At 39.5% G+C, this 21,016-nt stretch overlaps 1 protein-coding gene across 1 annotated transcript in view; it reads right to left on the bottom strand.

Moving 5' to 3' along the window:
• Positions 1–1,733: 1,733 nt before the first annotated feature.
• Positions 1,734–21,016, bottom strand: part of greb1 (growth regulating estrogen receptor binding 1) — a 21,949-nt gene continuing 2,666 nt past the window's right edge. The window contains exons 4-31 of the mRNA XM_073826947.1: positions 18,785–18,967; positions 18,010–18,132; positions 16,982–17,113; positions 15,711–15,833; positions 13,703–13,825; positions 13,232–13,417; positions 12,713–13,063; positions 12,490–12,618; positions 12,305–12,406; positions 12,018–12,215; positions 10,053–10,233; positions 9,786–9,969; positions 9,541–9,677; positions 9,081–9,429; positions 8,842–8,957; positions 7,931–8,136; positions 6,213–6,688; positions 6,032–6,131; positions 5,356–5,511; positions 5,103–5,242; positions 4,800–4,961; positions 4,470–4,674; positions 4,217–4,379; positions 3,386–3,607; positions 3,161–3,296; positions 2,866–3,066; positions 2,588–2,726; positions 1,734–2,474 (exon numbers count right to left, since the gene is read on the bottom strand). Coding sequence (XP_073683048.1) covers positions 2,311–2,474; positions 2,588–2,726; positions 2,866–3,066; positions 3,161–3,296; positions 3,386–3,607; positions 4,217–4,379; positions 4,470–4,674; positions 4,800–4,961; positions 5,103–5,242; positions 5,356–5,511; positions 6,032–6,131; positions 6,213–6,688; positions 7,931–8,136; positions 8,842–8,957; positions 9,081–9,429; positions 9,541–9,677; positions 9,786–9,969; positions 10,053–10,233; positions 12,018–12,215; positions 12,305–12,406; positions 12,490–12,618; positions 12,713–13,063; positions 13,232–13,417; positions 13,703–13,825; positions 15,711–15,833; positions 16,982–17,113; positions 18,010–18,132; positions 18,785–18,967 — 5,087 coding nt within the window. The 3' untranslated portion in view covers positions 1,734–2,310. The remainder of the gene's footprint in view (positions 2,475–2,587; positions 2,727–2,865; positions 3,067–3,160; positions 3,297–3,385; positions 3,608–4,216; positions 4,380–4,469; positions 4,675–4,799; positions 4,962–5,102; positions 5,243–5,355; positions 5,512–6,031; positions 6,132–6,212; positions 6,689–7,930; positions 8,137–8,841; positions 8,958–9,080; positions 9,430–9,540; positions 9,678–9,785; positions 9,970–10,052; positions 10,234–12,017; positions 12,216–12,304; positions 12,407–12,489; positions 12,619–12,712; positions 13,064–13,231; positions 13,418–13,702; positions 13,826–15,710; positions 15,834–16,981; positions 17,114–18,009; positions 18,133–18,784; positions 18,968–21,016) is intronic.

The raw sequence follows: 21,016 nt of genomic DNA on the forward strand, positions 1-21,016 counted from the left end.
ACTGACTTCATTCAACAATTTCTTCTCTACTGTGTCAGTCTTCGACAGAGAGTAACACGACACATACAGAAGCCGGTGTTCTGACGTAGAACGTCCATCTCTCTTAGTACATTGCCTGGATATTCTGGTTCAAATAAGTAAGGCTGGGCAAAAATAGCAAGTTATTCTCTCTGTCGAAATCTTCAAGGCGCATCTGGGTTGTACGCAGAACGCCTGCTCCTGCGTCAGCAGCACCACAAGCATGCGTCGTGATACTCTCGTGAACTAGCATCGAAGGCTGACACGGAAGAGAAGAAATTGTTGAATAAAGTTGTTTTTTTCTTCGTACACAAAAAGTATTTTCTTACCTTAATAACATCAAGGTTGAACCACTGATTTTACATGGACTATTTTAATAATGTCCTTACTCAGTAACCTACTGTGGATTCATTTCCAAATTATTTGTGATTGATTTGCAATATAATTTGAATATAAAGTATCATGCGTGAATCTAACTGCACGCTGCAGTTATGTTTGTGTGTGGTCGTAACTTCAGGATCCACAGAAACATGACACATGCTGTGGTTGCTGTAAACATGTTGAGTGACACATTGATCCCTTATTAACAGAATGATGAATAGCACATGCTGTTAACTGTTGCATAACATGCCTCGAGGACATGCCTAGCAGGTAGTTAATGCACCCATCCTGCCCTATAGAGTACGAGTATGATGCTGAGAAGATGTGTTGTCATAGAAACTGAATTTATCTGAATAGTACTATTTATAAATTCAGTTTGTGGAGGCACGAACAACTGACATTTGTGAACTGCAATATGCAGGTACAGGTGCATCTCAATAAATTACAATGTAATTCAACTCAAATTGTGAAACTTGTGTATTAAATACATTCAATGCACACAGACTGAAGTAGTTTAAGTCTTTGGTTCTTTTAATTGTGATGATTTGGCTCACATTTAACAAAAACCCACCAATTCATCTCAACAAATTAGAATATGGTGACATGCCAATCAACTCAAAAGACCTGCAAAGGTTTCCTGAGCCTTCAAAATGGTCTCTTAGTTTGGTTCACTAGGCTACACAATCAAGGAAAAGACTGCTGATCTGACAGTTGTCCAGAAGACAATCACTGACACCCTTCACAAGGAGGGTAATCCACAAACATTCATTGCCAAAGAAGCTGGCTGTTCACAGAGTGTTGTATTCAAGCATGTTAAAAGAAAGTTTAGTGGAAGGAAAAAGTGTGGAAGAAAAAGATGCATAACCAACCAAGAGAACCGCAGCCTTAAGAGGCTTGTCAAGCAAAATCAATTCAAGAATTTGGGTGAACTTTATTGAGACGCACCTGTATTATTTGGGAAGTACATGGAACAACCAGTTTATTCAAACAATGCAGCAAATGTGAGGTTTAGTGCCCTCGGCTGGACACATGTAATACACCAAGCAGCTCATTATCATCATCATCTATTATCGTAAATATTACAAAGAACATCTTTGATTTTCAAACCAGTTAAATCATAACCTTCAGCTCTAATAAAATAAAAATGTTATTTTTTAGCATCTCCATATTATTACTGTGTAAAATAACAGACCAAACTTAAGTCTGATGCAAAAATAGAAACTCAGCACCCAATTTAGCAATACTATTTAGTTATAGACTGTGACCAAGAGGTTTTCTTTAATGAAAAAATAGGGCTGATACATGTTTTTATTGAAGACATTTATACTTTCCTTTCATAAGTTAAAAATGTGATTGTTCTGCCCTCTAGTGTTCATACAGAGGTAAAGGTATAAAAGCATTTGGGAAAAGACAAGCACTGATAAGCAGAGGCCATGGAGATTTGAAATGTATGACATAAGTACTTTAATGACATTACGCCCTCATCCACACTCATCACAGAACACGCCAAACACAGCTACAAAAATACTCTTTTCTACAAAATACTTCAATCTGTTCTTTTAATACTTTATAACTGTGCATTAAGCTGATGTTAAAGATCTGGCTGTGACAGAGAAAACAAAACACCAAACAATAAAACACAGAAAGATAAAAACATAGAAAGGTCACGGTAAATAAATACATTTTAAACAATGATAAAGATGTGAGTAAATCCTGTTTTGTGGGTGTGTCCATATGCAATGTAATAATCTTACACTTTTCCTGTATGATCTTAAAAAAAAAAAACAACAACAACAGCAAACAAGCAGTAAATTTACAGCACATCCTGTGCATTATATACAGAGCTAATGATATATACAGACAGGACAATTAATAAGACCAAAGTGACTCAGTCTTTGAGAAGTTTGAAAGTCATATGTGTTTTCCTGTAAGGAAAAAGAGAGGTTGGTCCTCTGTAGCATTGGCAGTCTGAAACTCATCACTGAGACGAAACCGCCACTCGTCCTCCAGTTCCAGCCGAACTACAGTCTGACGTAGAGAGCTCCGATTAGGACAGATCACACACAGAGTCGCACCTGAAGCAGAAAAGAGCAAATACTTGTTAAACAGAGGATCATTTTCTACTGTTTTCATGTGCTAAATGGACAAACAGATAGATGGATATATTATTTATGTCTCTCGTCTTTACCTTTCAGGAACTGGAACTTTTTAAGGAATCCAGGAGTCACAAAGGAATCACAGAAGTATAAGAGGAGGCCACTGAAGAGCAGACCAGTAGTGCTGAAGTTAATGGAGTGAGGTCTGGAGCTGACAAAACAAACAGTCACCTGGGAACAGATAAATTAAATCGTGTCCTTAGTGATTTGATAAAAAGTTATGTTGCAGTTTTGGTTTTATTTCAATTAATCATGCAGCCCTACACCAGTCTACTATGGAATTTTATATATTAATAGTCTGTTGAAGTACCTCTGGGCCGAGGTTCAGGTAGCAGTCAACAGAGAGGACTGGGTGGCTGTAGTTTTGGGCGCTGAGGGGAAAGAGGCGATGGCTGGTGTGCTGCAGATATTTCTCAAGCAGCAGTTGAGCTGGTGTGGCCAGGAACAGGTGCTTACTGTCTGGAGCACAGATGTACTGAGACGGCTGGATTGTGGTGGGGACATCGGTCATCTGTGGAGGATTCAGAAGAACAGGCATTTTAGTAGTTGGATGGAATATGATTTTCCTCATAGATCAACGTTTTGAACGTTGATTAGAAACTTGCCTTTGTCTTGATGATGAAGGTCCCATATCCACCAATAGCGATTTGCTTCTTCATCACACTGAAGTTATTAAACCTGAAGATGAGGAGGCCGGCACTGTGGGCACGCAGGTTGAAGTCCACATCATCACATGTGAAACTAGTGTAGAGAGAGCGAATAGTGAATAATTGGACAATAATGGAGGAAAAAAACAAAACAAAAATTAGTTGCACTTTCTCAGAACTCACCGGTTCTGGTTGTACTGCACATTCTGTGTGAGGTCCACATTAAGTAGCAGGAAGTCATGCAGGTGTCCACGCGAGAAGGGCTCTTTTTGCCGTCCAGCCCCACCTCCACGACTGGACCACTTCCGCATCCCGCATAAGCCATATTGAGTAATATCTGGAGAAGACTCCATGTGCTGAAGAACCTGTTTTAAGGACACATTTCTTTCTGTTCCTGTCGTACCGCTGAAAAACATACAAATACGCACTACTTTAGACAGAAGGTCAAAAACAAACAGGGACAGACCAAAATTAAAACTCTGTTCCTATACTTTCTGACTAATGAATTTCCATCAGTCTTTTGTGATGACTGGATGTATTTTTTCAGTTTTATTTTAAAATTTGTATATATTCTAATGTATTCTAGCTTAAAAAGTAAATTTTTTAAAACTGTAATTAATAACAATAATAATAATAATAGTAACAGTTATATTCAATGTTTGGCTCAAAAATAAATAAATAAATAAAATTTAATGAAATAAATATGTGACCCTGGACCACAAAGTCAATAGTCTGAGTCTATATACAAATATTGAGAAAATCGCCTTAAAAGTTGTTCAAATGAAGTTCTTAGTAATGCAATTTTACGGTAGAAAATTTACTTTTTAAATTTATCTTTAGTTAATATCCTAATGATTTTGGCATAAGAGAAAAATTTATAACTTTCACCCATACAATGTATTTTTGGCAATTGCTACAAATATACCAGTGCTACCTAAGACTGGTTTTGTGGTCCAGGGTCACATGAAAAATTTAAAAACAAAAATGTAAATAAATTAAAACAAAATTAAGCACCTTTTTGGATCAACATCAACACTGTTCCACATTACACAAGAATCATCTGCAAGGATAATGAAGGGCCAGACGTCTTGTGGCCGACTGCCATGCTCCACTCTCCGGCTCCGCTCTAACTCCAGATTATGATAAGACAGCTCTTTAATCAAAAAATGGGCTGCTCCTGAGAATGTAGAAGAGAGAAGGCAACTTTATTAAAGACCTCACTAACATCAACATCAATTAAACAGTATGATAATCTACTGATTGTTACCTATTCCAGCTCCATTGAAGATGGTGGGTAAGACAAGCATGATATGGTTGGGCCAGTATTTCTTGTAGACCGCCATCTCGTACTCTTTAATCACTAGAATGTGCAGGTGGGAGGCTCCTTCCATGGCATGATACAGATTAAACAAGCCGTGCTCATGGCGACCGGTGGTGGGTGTGAATATTGGACTTTTGATGGCATCAGGATTCTGCAAACATCAAGTCTACCTTTAATTGTTGTTTTATTAGTCACTAAATAGTATGTAATAGTATGTAATTTTCATCATGCACTCATAGCACATTTGGCCTCTACTAGTTGACTGCTGGTCTGTACCCAATCGGATGTAAGGGGCAGCCTCATGCTCTCCAACTGGCCTCCTGATTGGCTGAAGGAGAAGTGATGTTCTTTGGATTTGGGAATGATGAAGTAGAGCTGGATTTCCTCTCCAAGTAGAAGGTGAGAGAAGGTAAAGGCGTGCAGGGTGGACTCATACAGCTGCAAACAGATAATCAACATCCCAAAATACAGTCAGACCAAAATACACACATAATAATATAGATTATTCTATAGATCAGAATCTCAATGCTACCATTGACCAATCAGATTCAAGTATTCAAGAGAGCTGTGTAGGCTCACCTGATACTGTGGATTGAAACCCATGTACTGGTGACACTGTTCACAGTGATGGTATGTGTTGTAAGCTGCATATTTAGAGAGTTTTATCCGTGCTGTTCGCCTGCGTAGATACACATCTTCCTGCCTTCTGGAGTTTCCATCTAAAGCAGTTAAGACAAAACAAATTATTTCAATGATACTAACCTACGAAAATAACCAGAACTACTATAGTAGGGCTCAACTAAACAATATGTGATTGTCTTGATGGTCTCACCATTTGAATTTGGAGTGAAGTCTGGTGAGTAGACAGTGCTAATGTCCTCGTATTTAGGGTCATGGATGGTGTAATCAAAGGGCATCCCGCGCACAGTTTCCGTATTGGGCCACAATGCAACGGTCTGATGATATCGCACCAAATCTTTCTCGCAATCTGAAGTAACAGTTTTAATAATTTCACTGCTACAGCACTAGAGTATTTAGAGTACTAGCTAGAGTACTGGCATTATTCCTGAACAACTGAACCAACAGAAGATCGATACATTGTGCAACATTGCAGTAAATATTTTTACATTTTAAACATAAAATGTGACCCTGGACCACAAAACCAGTCATAAGGGGAAATCTGATGGTGCAAAAAATACTGAGAAAATCACCTTTAAATTTGTTCAAAAGAAATTCTTAGCAATGCATATTTCTAATCAAAAATTAGGTTTTGATAAATTGACGGTAGGAAACTTACAAAATATCTTCATGGAACATCATCTTTACGTAATATCCTAATGATTTTTGGCTTAAAAGAAAAAACGATCATTTTGACCCATACAATGTATTTTTGGCTATTGCTACAAATATACCAGTGCTACTTATAACTGGTTTTCTGAGTCACATATATATATTGGGTCATGCTTTAGTTTGGGGACCAAATTACAACTTTGTGGTATAATACTTACTGTTGATATCCTCCTCATCGTAGATGTCCACCTCCATCAATCTGATCAACATGCGAGAGAGAATGCCCAAAAACTGCAGATATGCCCCAGTTTTCCCCACCTGAACACACACAACAAACTCCATTTAAACTCACCAGCCAAATACAGAAAGTGGCATCCAGTGTTCCAGACGCTCGTTTACCTGTGGCGGCCCACTTAGCAGCAGCTTTCGTGGGTGGAAGTTATCAGTGCGTCCTTCAGCTCGGTTACTGCTGTCCATGTGGTGGGGTTTTGGGACAGTCCATTGGCGATAATACAGCGACTGCTCGGTGCAGGTCATCATCTTGCTGAGGAGAGGTCTAAAGGAGCTGACCCACTCTACTGAAGAGTGTGGAAGGAAGGAAGTTGACTTGGGCAGGCCACTAGAATCCACAGTGGTGATGAGGTCATAGACAGCTTTTGGGAGCAGTACCACAGGTGGGCGGCTGAGATTGCGTGCCCAGGAGCAGCTCTGCCGTAGAGGAGAGGCGCGTGTGGACGAAGAGCCGGATGAGGTGGATTTGGACTGCCGCCTCTGGTTGGGCTGCTTGTCTGGATCCAAATGAGTCCAATCAGACTGGGGTTGCTGAGAGCCAGCTGGGGAGGCCTGGTTACCCAGTCTAGGGAGATCGTTGTTTACTATAGACCACCAGAAAGAGGTAAGGTCAGTGTGAGAGAAGCAAGTTTGTAAAACCTGTGAATTCACCAGTTTTGGGAACCTTTTTGAAAGCAAAGCACGACCTCACTGTCACAAGTACCTATCTCAAAACTAGGAAATCCCGTTTTTTTAACATTTGCAAGTTTAAATCTTGAAATTTTGACTTTTTTTTCATGCAATTCTTTTTTTCTCAGAATTGTGAAATATAAACTTATGAGTCATAAAGTCAAATATGACTTTTTCTCAGAATTGCAACTTTATTTCTTAGAATTGTGATTTATGTTTGAATTCAGATTTTTTTTTTCAGAATTGCATGATACAATGACTTTAGAACTCACAACTGCGAGTGTATCTCACGCATTTCTGAGAAAAAAAGTAAGATTTGTGAATTTGTATCTTGCAATTCTGACTTTATAAATCACAATTGGGAATTTATATCTCAATTCTGAAAAAAAAAAAACAAATCTGAGAAAGAACTTTTTTTTTAAATTTGGATTCAGTGGTAGAAACGGGCTTTCATACAAAACACCCGTTTCCCCGGTTTTATTAGTATTAAAGCAAATTTAGGCATTCCAGTCAGGATATCAGTTTATTTGATCAGTATATCAGTTATAATCAGAAAAAAAAGTTTTAAAATTAAAAGAATGATGCGGCAACTTATAAACATTTGCTCAAAGAATTACATCATGCACCATGATTTTAACTAACAAACCCAGTGTCACAATTAAAAGACAACTTTTGCATACAAATAAACATGCTCATCTGGGTGCAGGTAACATGGAGCAAGATTATACATTGTTCATTTACATATACTACAGGCATTGAAACAACACAAAGCTGGTTGAAAACTGACAAAGTCATCCATTTTATTAAGGTGCTTTAATCTAAATAATTCATTAAGGTGGTTAATCTCCATTTGCTCTTACTTCCTTATATGAGGTGTTGGAGGATAATGAGGAGATGCTGAGTCTCGGGAGAGAATCCTCTTCCTCCCAAAAGCTTTGTTGAAGACTGTGTTAAAACACAGATGGCATGAGGCTGAGCTGACTAATAGCTTGATATTCTTAATCTCTGACTATCTGAAGTTGTGGTATGCCTTGACCACGTCGATGTCCGTCTAATTTAGTGTTTACATGTACCCTTTTCATTTCCTATACATTTAAAACAAAATGGTTTATTCTGTTTAGTAAATGCTTCATGTTTTCTGGCTCTGCAATACTGACCATCCACTACAACCTCCTCGTCCTCGTTGTCAGTGCTGCTAAGTTTTTCAGGGTCACTCTCAGACAGATCACAGCGTGTGTGTGGTTCATGCTGGCCATCTTGTTTTGTATTCAGCAGGTACGCAGCCAATCCCAGCTCCTGCTCAAGAGTGGTGCGCTGCAGAGACCAGTAGCTGATAACACGCAGGTCACAGTACTTCAGAGATCTGAGGATAGAGGAACAACAGGTAAGCCTAAACATAAACCATGAAAGTAAATCTGTTGTTTTAAGACCTTGTACAATAGAACTATCTATTTGACCAAAGAATTTCCATGACTTTTTTATCTCAAGTCACTGATGCTAATTAGAATAATGAATACTATTTTGTGAATCGTTTTAAATGATCCATTGAACAAAACAGCTTGCAAGCATGTTTTACTTTAGACTATTGCTTTGCATAAAAGCAACATCTATCTGAAAAAATGTGTGAAATATTCAGAATATAATATATTTTTAATATAAGATAATATATTATATAATAGCTATTTATTATTAAAATATATTATATAGGCATTTAGGTAACATTTTAAAATAATGTTAATTAGTTAACATTAGTTACCATGAACTAAGAAAAAAATAAAATAAAATAACTATTTTGTAAATTATGTTTGTGAGGTCTTGCTGACCTGTGCAAATTAACTAAACCATTATTTGACATACGACGTGGGCCTTTTAAAGCTTGCTAACCTGTGTAAATGTCTTTATTAAACAATTTTTAGAAACTATTTTAAGTTAGGTAGTTTTTATTATATGAAATGCAAGAAAAGTAAGATATTTAACAGCTGGATGCCTTTAATGTTGTCTAACATTTCAATTCTGCAATTCTGCATCAAGCCACAGGTCAAAAAACTACTTCCTGTGAGTGTTTCACCTGGGTAAAGACTCTCCAAGTGGATCCATGCCGGTTAGGATGAGGATACAGGGTAAAGCCTCCAGCTCTAGATATGTCCGAGGAGCCCAGTCAGGATCCAAGATCTTTAGCCATACCTGGACACATATAAAAAGCAAAATGATCTACAATTAAGAGATATTAAGAAGAATATGGATTCAAGATCAAATGACACAAAATGTAATAAAAAACAAACAAACAAATAGATTAAAAGCAAATACCCTTAGTTGGTCCAAAAAATGTTTTCCTACAGTGAGAGCAGAACATGGATCCCCCAGGATGATCTCAAACTGCTTGTGAAGGCCGAGTCTGTTGCGGACATGGCAGAGGCGTTGGTGAGCGAAGGCAGCGAGAGCCGGTGAGGGGATCCTCAGGAGCAGCATGTGACCGTGATGACTTGGACACCTTTGGGATGTGTTAAGGAGGCACTGCACCATCTCCAGCGTCTCCACTGAGATGTGCTTCTGCAGAGCCTGTAAAGCCTGGCCGCCCGTTGTCACCATCAGGGCCAGAGAGTAATGCTGGATCAGCACATGGGTGCGAATCACCGCACTGTGTAGTTTTGGGAACCTGAGGAGACGTAAGGAGTGTCATAAGATGCCTTAGAAATCTTGATAAAATACTGATTTGCTGCTCCAAATACATTAATGTCTCCAATATAAAAAAACACCAAAAACAAACCTCTCTTCCAGAGCAGCAGCCATACTCTCAAATGAACTGTCATATCGTAGCAGAGGAAGGCCACTTCCAGATCGGGTCGTTTCTAGCAGCTCGGATACACCAAAGTATTTTGTCTTCTCGTGATAAAGATCTACATCCTAGGTGTGCAAAAACAGATAGACAATATGTAGAATTATTCATTTCAAATTTTCAGTTTCCAAGAGTTTAACTTGCTGGATAAAATAGATTGTATGTGGTATTCTTACATTGTTGAATCCAGAAGGCCAGTGGATTTCATTGTAAGGGCTGATGCGCGTGTACTGAGTCTGCAAGGTGAAGGGGAACGAAGTCACGTGGAGTGTCAGGATGTTGAGAGCATCTCGAATCTGCCTGCAGTTCAGCAGACCATCCACTAGTCCCAAGCTGGAGTCTCCTCCACTGCACTGCCCACTGTCATAAGAATAAAGATACCGAGTTCTACTAACAGCCAAGCAAAGTGGAGGCTTAAAGGGCAATCATAGGAGTTCACAAACCTGCTGACGTCCCAGTGTGCGTGATCGTGCACTAGTATGAAGAGCGTATAGGGGTTCATCTTGGATTTCTGAATGAAGCTGTTGATTTTTCCCACTGCACTCTGATTTAGCTTTACTACGTACTGCTCAGCCTCCTTCAGCGACAAGCAGTCTTGGTCCAGTCCTAACTCCCGTAACACCCCTGGAAATATAACATTAGGAAGTTAGATCTATCTGCAATATATAATATAATTTAGGGATGCACAATATTATTGGACCCGATATCAGTGTCTACCGATAATGTCTTTTTTATATATTTGATTTATTAATTTTTTTAAACTAATTATGAGCTCTAAAAGATTATTTTGCTTTAGACTATCTACAAACGTTAAATCTTAAAATAAAATGTTAAGGTTCTCTAAAAAAAACCCTAATAAAACTGCAGTATAAAAACTACTAAACTAGTAGTTTACTGAGAGTATAATTCAAAGTGTACTGTCATAAACTAAAAAGTGGGATAGAAGTAAATAACTAGTAAAATAATGGTAACAATATGAAACTTACATATTTGTACTAATTGTGTACTCAAAGTTTACTACTGTTACTCTTAAAGCAACAGTTCACCCAAAAATGAAAATTCTGTCATGATTTACTTACCATTCCAAACTAGTGTTGGGCGATATGCTCAATTTTCATATCGTCCTATCGTCAGCCTGTGAGATCGCCGATACACGATACTATTGTGCTAATTTATTTAATAATATGTAAAGGTGTCAATATGTAATAAATTCCTTATTCGTTTTGTAACGGTAGTGCATGTGACTTGTGAAACAGCTGTGCGTGTACAGAGCGCTGACGGTAGTTCTGTCGGAGAGGATCAAGTTTTCGGTTTCATTCTCTGCTATCTTCAGTGAGTGGTAAATGTGCGTGCTTGAATGCAAATGAATGTATCTTTCTATACCCGTCATATTGCAATAATGTTACCGCTGTATGTCTGATCTTTGTCATCAGTTCATGTTGTAGTTCAGTTCATATAGAATGTGGACAAGCGATGTGCGTGTAATTCAAGTGCGTATGTTTAGCGCCATTTTATCGCATCGTAATTCTAGTTAACGCATACAGATGTTACTGAGGTGAACGTTTATGTTTACTATATACAGACGGATTCTGATATATCGTATTTAATTCAGCCTAAACCACATTTTACTACCTCTGTTATCCTAATGACTGTCTACACTTAATCTATGTACACTGTATGATGAATAAATCTCTTACACATTTTCACTGTACACATCTGCGGCGCGATCTACTCTATGCTTGTGTTTATACCGCGGCAAGTTTCTGAAGCATCCTAGAACCGACTCTCCGCGCTGCATCACTAAAGGTAGGCGCCTTTTTGAAGGATAATAATAATAATAATCGTCTTACTATCGTCAAAGGCATCAGCAACAGGCGATATCTCTGACTATCGTTGATACACGATACTATCGTCTATCGGCACAACCCTATTCCAAACCTTTGTAAGATCTTTGTTCATCTTCAGAACACAAATTTAGATATTTTTCTATATTTAATTTTTTTTATATTTTAAGGATGTCCTTACAACCTTTCTGGGCCTTGAACGTGGTAGTTGTGTTGCTGTCTATACAGGGTCAGAAAACTCTTGGATTTCATCAAAAATAATTTAATTTGTGTTCTGAAGATAAACAAAGGTCTTATGAGTTTGGAACAACATTGGAGTGATTAATTAATGACAGGATTTTCATTATTCTATCCCTTTAAAGTACACTTAAAAATTTACTTTCATAAACTAAATTAGACATACCAAAATAGTACATTTGCAAGTATACTACTAGGTAGGACACAGTTTTTAGTTTAATTACTTAAACTTTACTCAAGTTTACTTGATAAAATGAACTTCAAATATACTTCTTTTTTGTAAGGGTGCAGTAGAGACGTATTAAGTATTAAGTGGCGGGACTCTACCTGAGTTCCACAGGTGAAGGACGACTTGATGAAAGGTGACCTCTGAAGGCGGAACGCAGATTAAGAACTCAACCTTGTCGAAGGAACCAAGGTCCAGGTTCTGTGTGCTGGAATCAGCGATGGCGCAAACGTGCGAAAGCAGCTTTCGAGCCACGGCAAGCTGTATGGGCCGAATCTCGTGCCACTCTACAGAGTATTCTATTGAAAAATACTAAGTGTTAACACACCTTATCCTTATTGTATGTATCTCATTAACTTTTATGCTTTTATGCTCAAGTCAGTCTTACCAGCGCACTTGGCTTTAGGACTGTCTCCTGATGGTTCTATACTAGAGTACTGGGCAGTGTTCTCAGGACTGGCTTTCTCCAGCAAGGCCTCCACATCTCCATCTGACAAGTGGTATAGAGAAGGACTTAAACACTGTTTGGGAAACCACAGAGGTGAAATCCATGTATCAAACAAGAAGTCTTACCTGGACCCAAAGAACTGAAATAGGACCCCAACTCTGCTTCCATCCCAGAAGACAACTCATGGACAATCTCTCTCACACAATCACTGGGAGAGAGAAGACTCTCAGCTAGAGCACGAGTCTGGTGCTTACCTGTGTGAAAACGTGGATATTGTAAATGATAATCCAATTTCAATTTAATTCTCTTTCATTATTATTATTAGTAATACATTTGTAACCCACATACCTGTTACCACCACACATGACTCTATTTCCTGGCTCCTGTTCATGCAGATGATTACCACATAATTGGTCTGCCTCAATCGGCCATCTACTAGTCTGTGGAAGGTGTCCTCCAGCGCTTCAGCCAGAGAGGGCGCTGTGTCCAGCACCAGAACTCCTTCCCCACATGAGCTGGTGGCCAGTTTGGCCAGCCAGGGGAGCTGAGAGGGAGTGAGTGGCTGTGCAAGGCAGGGGAGAGGAGGTGGAAACTGTGTATGCGTCTGCTGATACTGCCGAATCTCCGTCAGGTGTGACTCACGCCAGGAACGCATGAAGATCTGCTCCAAGTCTTCCATCAGAGGAGCCTGGTCAGGTGCTGTTGTAACGTGATAGATTAATACACTTACACATACTGTTTGTACACAAATAAATGCACATGCTGTTCATCATAATGGGATCAAAATGTTCATCCCTGGCATCAAAATGTTTACTGCTGGGTATAAACTGACTCTGTGGAAGGTGCATGAAATACTGTTGTTCTCACCAAGCTGGACTAGATAGTAGACAGTCAGCAGGATCAGCATCTCAGTGGAGATGGGCTGAATGGGAGAGGTGCCGTACTGCTCGTAGACTCGTGGGAGATTCTGGGAACTGCGATAGCAATTCTGCAGCAGGCCACTCACCAACACGTCTCCGAGGTTCCCACACAAATGTGGCAGCGTCCCGTGCCCTACAGACAAAAACACGCAGACAAATAGAGTTTAACTGAACAGCTGTCTCAAGATAAAGTGGTGGGAACTGCTATCACGGTTTCACGGTAGACAAAATAGACACAAACCATAAAAAACAAATAGATTAAATGTGTCTAGGTTATTCCAATATTTGTTTCTATAAACATTCATACAGCAAATTTTTACTTTTTTGTAAATATTTAGAACAGAATCACGCTTTATTGTAAATAGGGTCTAAAAAAATATATAAATATAGCAATAACAAAACAATGTTGAGATTTTACCTTTAAAAATGACCGGTCGGAGTCCACAAGTCTGGAGCATGTGATCAGGCACTGTGACAGACTCCACAGGGGCAAGGGGCGGCGAGGACCCCATAGACAAACACCCAGATGCCCCGCTATCTGCTGAGGACAAACACATCTACAATTAGCTGATATAATAATGTACATCATTTTGAACACTCACTTGACTTATTTTAAGTAGTCTGAGCACACACACACACACACACACACACACACACACACACACACACATGTTGGGTTTACATGTTTTAAGGGGACATTCCATAGGCGTAATGGTTTTTATACTGTACAAACCGTACTTTCTATCACCCTACACCTACCCTACACCTAAACCTAGCCCTCACAGGAGATTGTGCATACTTTTACTTCATCAAAAAAAAAAAAAAAAAAAAAACTCATTGTGCATGATTTATAAGCCTGTTTCCTCATGGGGACCTGAGCAATGTCCCCACAAGGTCAAAATCTACTGGTATTCCTATCCTTGTGGGGACATTTGGTCCCCACAACATGATGAATACCACACACACACACACACACACACACACACACACACACACACACACACACACACACACACACACACACACACACACTCTCTCTTCAAGTGACAGTTTTGAAAATATGAAAGCTTTCTGACCTTGCATAGTCAGCCACGCAACTACCAAGTTCAAGACACAGAAAGGTAGTAAGGACAATATTAAAATGGTCCATGTGACATCAGTGGTCCAACCTTAATTTTATGAAGCTACAAGAATATTTTTTGTGCGCAAAGAAAACAAGAATAAGGAGTTCACGAAAGTACACAACACCTGTGTGTGGTGCTGCTGATGCAGGAGCCATTGCTTCCTACGCAGGGTCTACGCTCTCAAATTTCATTAAAAATATCTTAATTTGTGTTCTAAAGATGAACTTATGGATTTGGAAAAACAGGAGGGTGAGTAATAAATGATAGAATTTTAATTTTTGTGTGAATTATCCAAAAAGCAAATCAAAAAGTCTTGTATGTAAGGAGGGAGCTTCAGGGACAAAAGGTTGGGAACCACTGTCTTAGGTAATATTTGAAACCTTCTTGCTATTATAAGCCCTGATGAGTCACCCATTATTTTTAAATAGTGTTGCTTTTTTGAGTGTTTGCTCAGGGCTCTCTAGAGAAAATCAGAAGAACACTCTGTTCAGGTTTGATGAAAATCAAACATATCTATAATTATAAAGGCCTCTTTGGCAGAGCGTGTGCTGCAGTCAGATCACATCACATTTTTGGCACTCAGATACGGGGGTGTAGATAGCCCTGGGGTTTTTTGTTTATAACCTCAATTGTATTTTTGTCTAGCCTTAAAGGGATAGTTCACCCAAAATGAAAATTATGTAATTATTTACTCACCCTCATGTCGTTCCAAACCTGCAAGATTTTTGTTCATCTTTGGAACACAAATTAAGATATTTTTGATGAATCCGCCAGCTTTCTGACCCTGTATAGACAGCAATGCAACTACCATGTTCAAGGTCCAGAAAGGTACTAAGGACATTGTTAAAACTGCTTGCAAACAAGGCGCAGCACATCCGGGTTCTATGTTAGAATGCCGGCTCCTTTGTCAGGAGCAGCACACGCATGAGCTGTGTAAAAAAATATTATTGTGGCTTCAGAAACCTCTGCAGTCATATGGACTATTTTGATGATGCCCTTACTATCTTTCTGTGCCTTGAATGTGTCAGTCGTGTTTCTGTCTGTGCAGGGTCAAAAAGCTCTTGGATTTAATAAAAAATACCTTAATTTGTGTTGCACAGATGAACGAAGGTCTTACTGATCTTTTAATATTCTTACAGTACACTTTAGGAAATATCCATTCTCCCCAACCCCCACCACGACTCCAACCATGTAAGCCTTCAATGTCCCTAAATCCTACATGCACCCTTATTCAGAAGGACAGATTTGAAGGAGGTAAATAAGCGCAGTGGTTTGTATGTCAATAGTGATATGAGTGTCTACCTGATTTAGTGCCATTGGTCGTGCTGTTGGGAGCAAGTTTAGGGGTGACTTCTGTAGGAGCAGAGGATTCTGGGGACCATCCCTTGTGCCTTTTCTTGGGAGGCCCAGAATTTGCCATGGAGCCTTGAAAAGCAGGACAACTTGTCAATAGGATTAACAGAAAAGTTGAAGAGAACATCTATCTATCTATCTATCTATCTATCTATCTATCTATCTATCTATCTATCTATCTATCTATCTATCTATCTATCTATCTATCTATCTATCTATCTATCTATCTGTTCTGTTATATAACATTGTAGTGTCAAGTTTTTAAAAACTTTTTTTCCTAAAACTTAAGTCTTTGCCAAGCTCAAAGTTTAGCCTGCCAAACTTTCCTTTTTTCCTGTGTAATTGTAACTCTAAAAAAACAGAATGTAAATAAAGTGAATGTAAATTGACTTTAAAGGTAGGTTTTGGTGTCGTAGGAAGTGATTATTATGTTACACATTAACCAAACTCAAGCGCATATGTCCCTTTAGGAAAGGAGGTGACGTGTGGTGACCCATACTAGGAATTTGTGCTCTGCATTTAACCCATCCAAGTGCACACACACAGCAGTGAACACACACACACTGTGAACACATACCCGGAGCAGTGGGCAGCCATTGCTCCCGGGGAGCAGTTGGTGGTTCGGTGCCTTGCTCAAGGGTCTCACCTCAGTCGTGGTATTGAGGGTGGAGAGAGTGCTGTACATTCACTCCCCCCACCTACAATCCCTGCCGGACCTGAGACTCGAACCCGCAACCTTTGGGTTACAAGTCCGACTCTCTAACCATTAGGCCACGGCTGCCCCCAGCAGAGAAACAGAAAAGAAGGGGCAATGTGTTAAATCCTAATGAAAACCAAAGCATCAGGAAGGAAGTCTCCCATTTTACAATGCAGACAGAGAGCAGGAGAGAGAAGGGAAGAGACTTTACAGCAGCACTTTATGGAGGTGATAGTCAGAGAGTGCTGAAAGAAAAGAGAGGGATCTTTTACAGTGCCAACTGCTGAATAATGACAGACACCAACAACAAAAGAGGAGGAGGAAAGGGCCTAGACAATACAGCTGCCTCTTTTTAAAGCATTTGAACATTTCAAAAGGGGTGCTCTCTTTCATTGAAGGTGTGAAGTCTAGAGGGGGGATTGGTTTAGGGACCGCCCCTGTAAAATTGAGGTTTCCTTCTTCTCTGATCCAAGCTTGAAATATAAACACTGAGTGAATAGTGACTGCCAGAGGGCAGGATTACCTATTCCTGTGGGCCTTCCAGGACCATTGGCCACTATTCCAGGCTGTGCCGGAGGCTGCTGGGGTACAGGAACATGACTGCCATTGGTTAATGGAGGGGAACCCTCAGATAAATGGAGCTGGGTGTTTATATCTGTGTGATGGGGACAGGAGAAGTATATCATATATCATTAAATACAAAACAGATTCTATACATGGGAAAGTAAATACAGTCATTGGACATTCTAAACTTAACAACAAAATAGATAGTTAGTCTTTTTAACCTGTTGTTAAAGGATTAGTTAATTTCTAGAATAAAAATTTCCTGATAATTTACACACGTCCATGTCATCCAAGAACATTTTTTTCTTCAGTCAAAAAGAAATCATGGTTTTTGAGGAAAACACTCCAGGATTTTTATCCATATAGTGGACTTCAATGGTGGTCAGAGGGTTGAAGGTCCAAACTACAATTTCAGTTCAGCTTCAAAGGGCTTTACACAATCCCAGCCCAGGAATAAGGGTCTTATCTAGTGAAACAATCGTTCATTAACCCCCCCCACCCCACCCCCATAAATGCTCGTCTTGCAGTAGCTCTTTGATGAGCATCCGCAATATTACCTATAACATAATCACACTAGAAAGGTCATATTTGGTTAGTTCTTTATCTGTGTACGAACAAAAAAATATATATTTTCTTTCCAACTTCACAATCGTCTGACATCAATTGTTTTATCTTTTTTTGTAAAGGGTGTTTGACTCTCTTTGCACATTCGTTTGGTAAACACTGGTACTTCCGCCGACCCTTATTCCTTGGTTGGGGTTGTGCAGAGCCTTTTGAAACTGCAATTTAAGCCTTCAACCTGTTGGCCACCATTGTAGTCCACTATATGGAGAAAAATTCTGGAATGGTTTCTTTTAAAAACAGTAATAGGCCATAACAGAAGAAAGAAAGACATGAACATCTTGAATGACATAGGGGTGAGTAAATTATCAGGAAATGTTATTCTGTAAACTAATCCTTCAACAAACAACTCCGTTTGTTTCCTACCCGCATGATTAATTGTGTTCAAGGCTGTGTGCCCTGAATTGGGAAGGAGGTCAGTGGGTCCATGTCCTGATTGTTCCTCTGGTCCAGCAGCTGCATTACAGACTGCATGTCTCATTCGGCTGTCTGCACATAACATGAGAAAAAAAATCCACAGTAAAACAATCCTTAGCATAAACGCCGAACACAGAATAGTCTGCAATTTTTGCCTGGCAAATTAAAAAACAGCTGAAAAACCATAGACTACTATTGAAGAACATCACACTTGGGGCCAAGTAAAGATCCCACCCAAAACATCTTGATGACCACCAAGGAATACCCTAGAAGCCACTGGAACCCTAGCATCGTCCTAGACATAACGTAGCAACTGCACAATTACTATGAAGATAACTATAATAGTGTCCACATCAACTTTAGATTCTAATTGGCTTGTTGCCAGTTATAAGCATTTTTTGTGAAGCATGTAATGCTCTCTGAATATGCGCATACAATGCCAAAGCTCTTCCACTCAGTGTTGATGTGTCACCATGGTAGTAGTGAGCTAAACTAGGTGTGCTGGCCATCTGGACTGCCGGTCTGAGAAGGCAAGTGCTGCTGAATGGGTCAGGCTGACCCAATATGCTGAACAGGGTCAAGTTAACCCTCCTGCTAGTTGCTGGTTGTCAATATTCCACCACAGAAGCATTGCTGACGCTATATGCTTGTAAAGTAGTTTGCCCATTCACATAAAGTGTGGAACGGTACATTTATTGTCTGAAAAAATTCTGTTCAATCTTACCTATTCCCTTCCAGCAGATTGGTGGTCCCTTGACCAGAATGCCCTGTGCATTTTTGAGCAGGTGGTACTTTAAGTGCTTCTGCTTCTTAGGCTGCGTGGTGAGCTTCAGGTTGATGTGATTGGCAAACTCAGTGAAGTAGCGGAAGCCCTTCTCTCCGCAGCCCATGCAGTTCCCTGAGAAACCTACAACAGACAAGACATTCGGTGAATATCTGCTACATTTATCTAAATTGAGACATAGGCTCAATCCCAATTCTACCCCTTACCCCTACACTTAGCCCTACCCCTCCGTTTGGCGCGTTCACGTGAAGGGGTAGGGGTGTCTCATTTCTCTTTTGGTTGGAGGGGTAGGGGTAAGGGGAAGGGCCAGATAGCCCTCCAAACGAAGATTTTTCAGGACCTCACTTCAAACGAAGGGCTAAGAGAAATTTCCAACATGGCTGCTCACTCGAGCAAGCAGACTCGTAAATATAAGTAATTTTTGCCTTTAATAAGGATTTTCATGACAATGTTTCATTATATGTATATTACCTTCAATCTTGTGTTTGTGTTTATGGTGTTGTTTTGTAAATAAACGTTTGCAAAAAAATCGCTAAAGTTTGCTAGCAGATAGCACTGATTGCACGATATTACAAAATATATTTTTATGTCATATACACTTGACTGCATGTTAGAAACATGAAAGACCAGTGGCACGGCAATTTGCAACGGTGGTGTAGTGGAGGGTGTACGCAGGTAACGTATACGGTGTATACACACTTCCACTTTTTAAATCCCCTCTGATGCGCATTATTCAGTGTCCTGCATTCGCCAAAATCATGGCAGTCCACCACATCCAGTCATGTGAATAAATGTAAATATTCGCTCAAAACACCCAATAAAGGCAGTGATGATGCAGTCAGGACCGTGGAGCCGGCTTGCTTTGAAATGTATTTAATGATTGCGCCTAATGCACCTGCGCCCGCTCACCGCACCAGTAATTTAAATCAGTACATAATAATAAAAACGATACCTTACAAATAAAAAGAAGCTGATTTTTACGATCAGAAATTTCTTAAACAAGTGAACCCCTGTAAACATTTTAGTCCAAGGATCCAGAAAACGAACGCGTTCAAATAGAAAGTTGAAAACGAAATTCACAAATGAAGCATATATACTTCTCCAGGCACCACTACACTGATCAGCAATTTGCCGCGCATGTGATAATGCGTTGTTTGTTTTGCTTACGGCCACATGTGAATGAACGGTGCGTACACCGTACATTTGTACTTTTTGCAACATGACAACATTTTGACATCTTGGAATGAGTGATAAACATCTGCGCATGTCCTCTGACGTAACATTAGGAACTAGCGACAACCTATGATGACGTATCACAGTGTTGTAGTGGTGTCCCATTTCTTAGAGGAAATATTTTAGCCCTTCCCCTTTACACTTTGTTTCAAGGGACAAGGGGAAGGGGCGAGGGGTAGGCGAAGGGGTAGAAAATAGAATTGGGATTGGGCCATAGTATAGATGGTAACCAGGTGAGAGCCTAGTTTCCATAGCCACATATCATCCAAGGGGTGAGGGTGGTGAGCTGAGTTGAGGGCCATAGAAACCCAAATTAAAGAGCTTAAAATGTCTCTCTGACAAATGAAAATGTGGTCCCATGAGGTTGGGGTACCCTGACCCAGAAACTGGCTATGTGATTAGGGCTTTCCCTTTTCTACCTCTGTCTTTCTATCTGTTGCTCTTTTTTGATGCCAGAGGCTGTTGCAATAGACCTTATGCACCAGAGATATATCTATATATCTAGTCTGTCTTACAACTGAATAACAACTGCCAGTCCTAGTAACCATCCAGAACACTCTACCGATCACATAGCACTCTATTTGACAAGAAAGGCTCTAGTGCACTTACTCAGAACAGCAACACTTCAGCAACCACTTAGAGCATTGTAACAACTAGTGTTGTAGGGCCCGATGAAATCCTTTTCTGTCCCCAAAATTCAGCCAAATTCCATGTTTTTCTGGTTTAATTTTTCTAGACTCTGTTTTAATGGTTAAAATTAAAAATATTAATCAAAAAAGCTTGTCTAATTATGTACACAATTTAAAAGTTTAACAAAAAATTATATTTTAAGGCACTATGAAATACCTTTTTTACATTTTTTTTTCTCAATTTCAGTATTATTTTTTTTAATTCAGTGTTTTCTATACATTTTTGGGATTGTATTTTGTTGGTTTTATT

The sequence above is a fragment of the Garra rufa genome, chromosome 21 (assembly GCF_049309525.1).
Source record: "Garra rufa chromosome 21, GarRuf1.0, whole genome shotgun sequence".
Classification (NCBI taxonomy): Eukaryota; Metazoa; Chordata; class Actinopteri; order Cypriniformes; family Cyprinidae; genus Garra; species Garra rufa.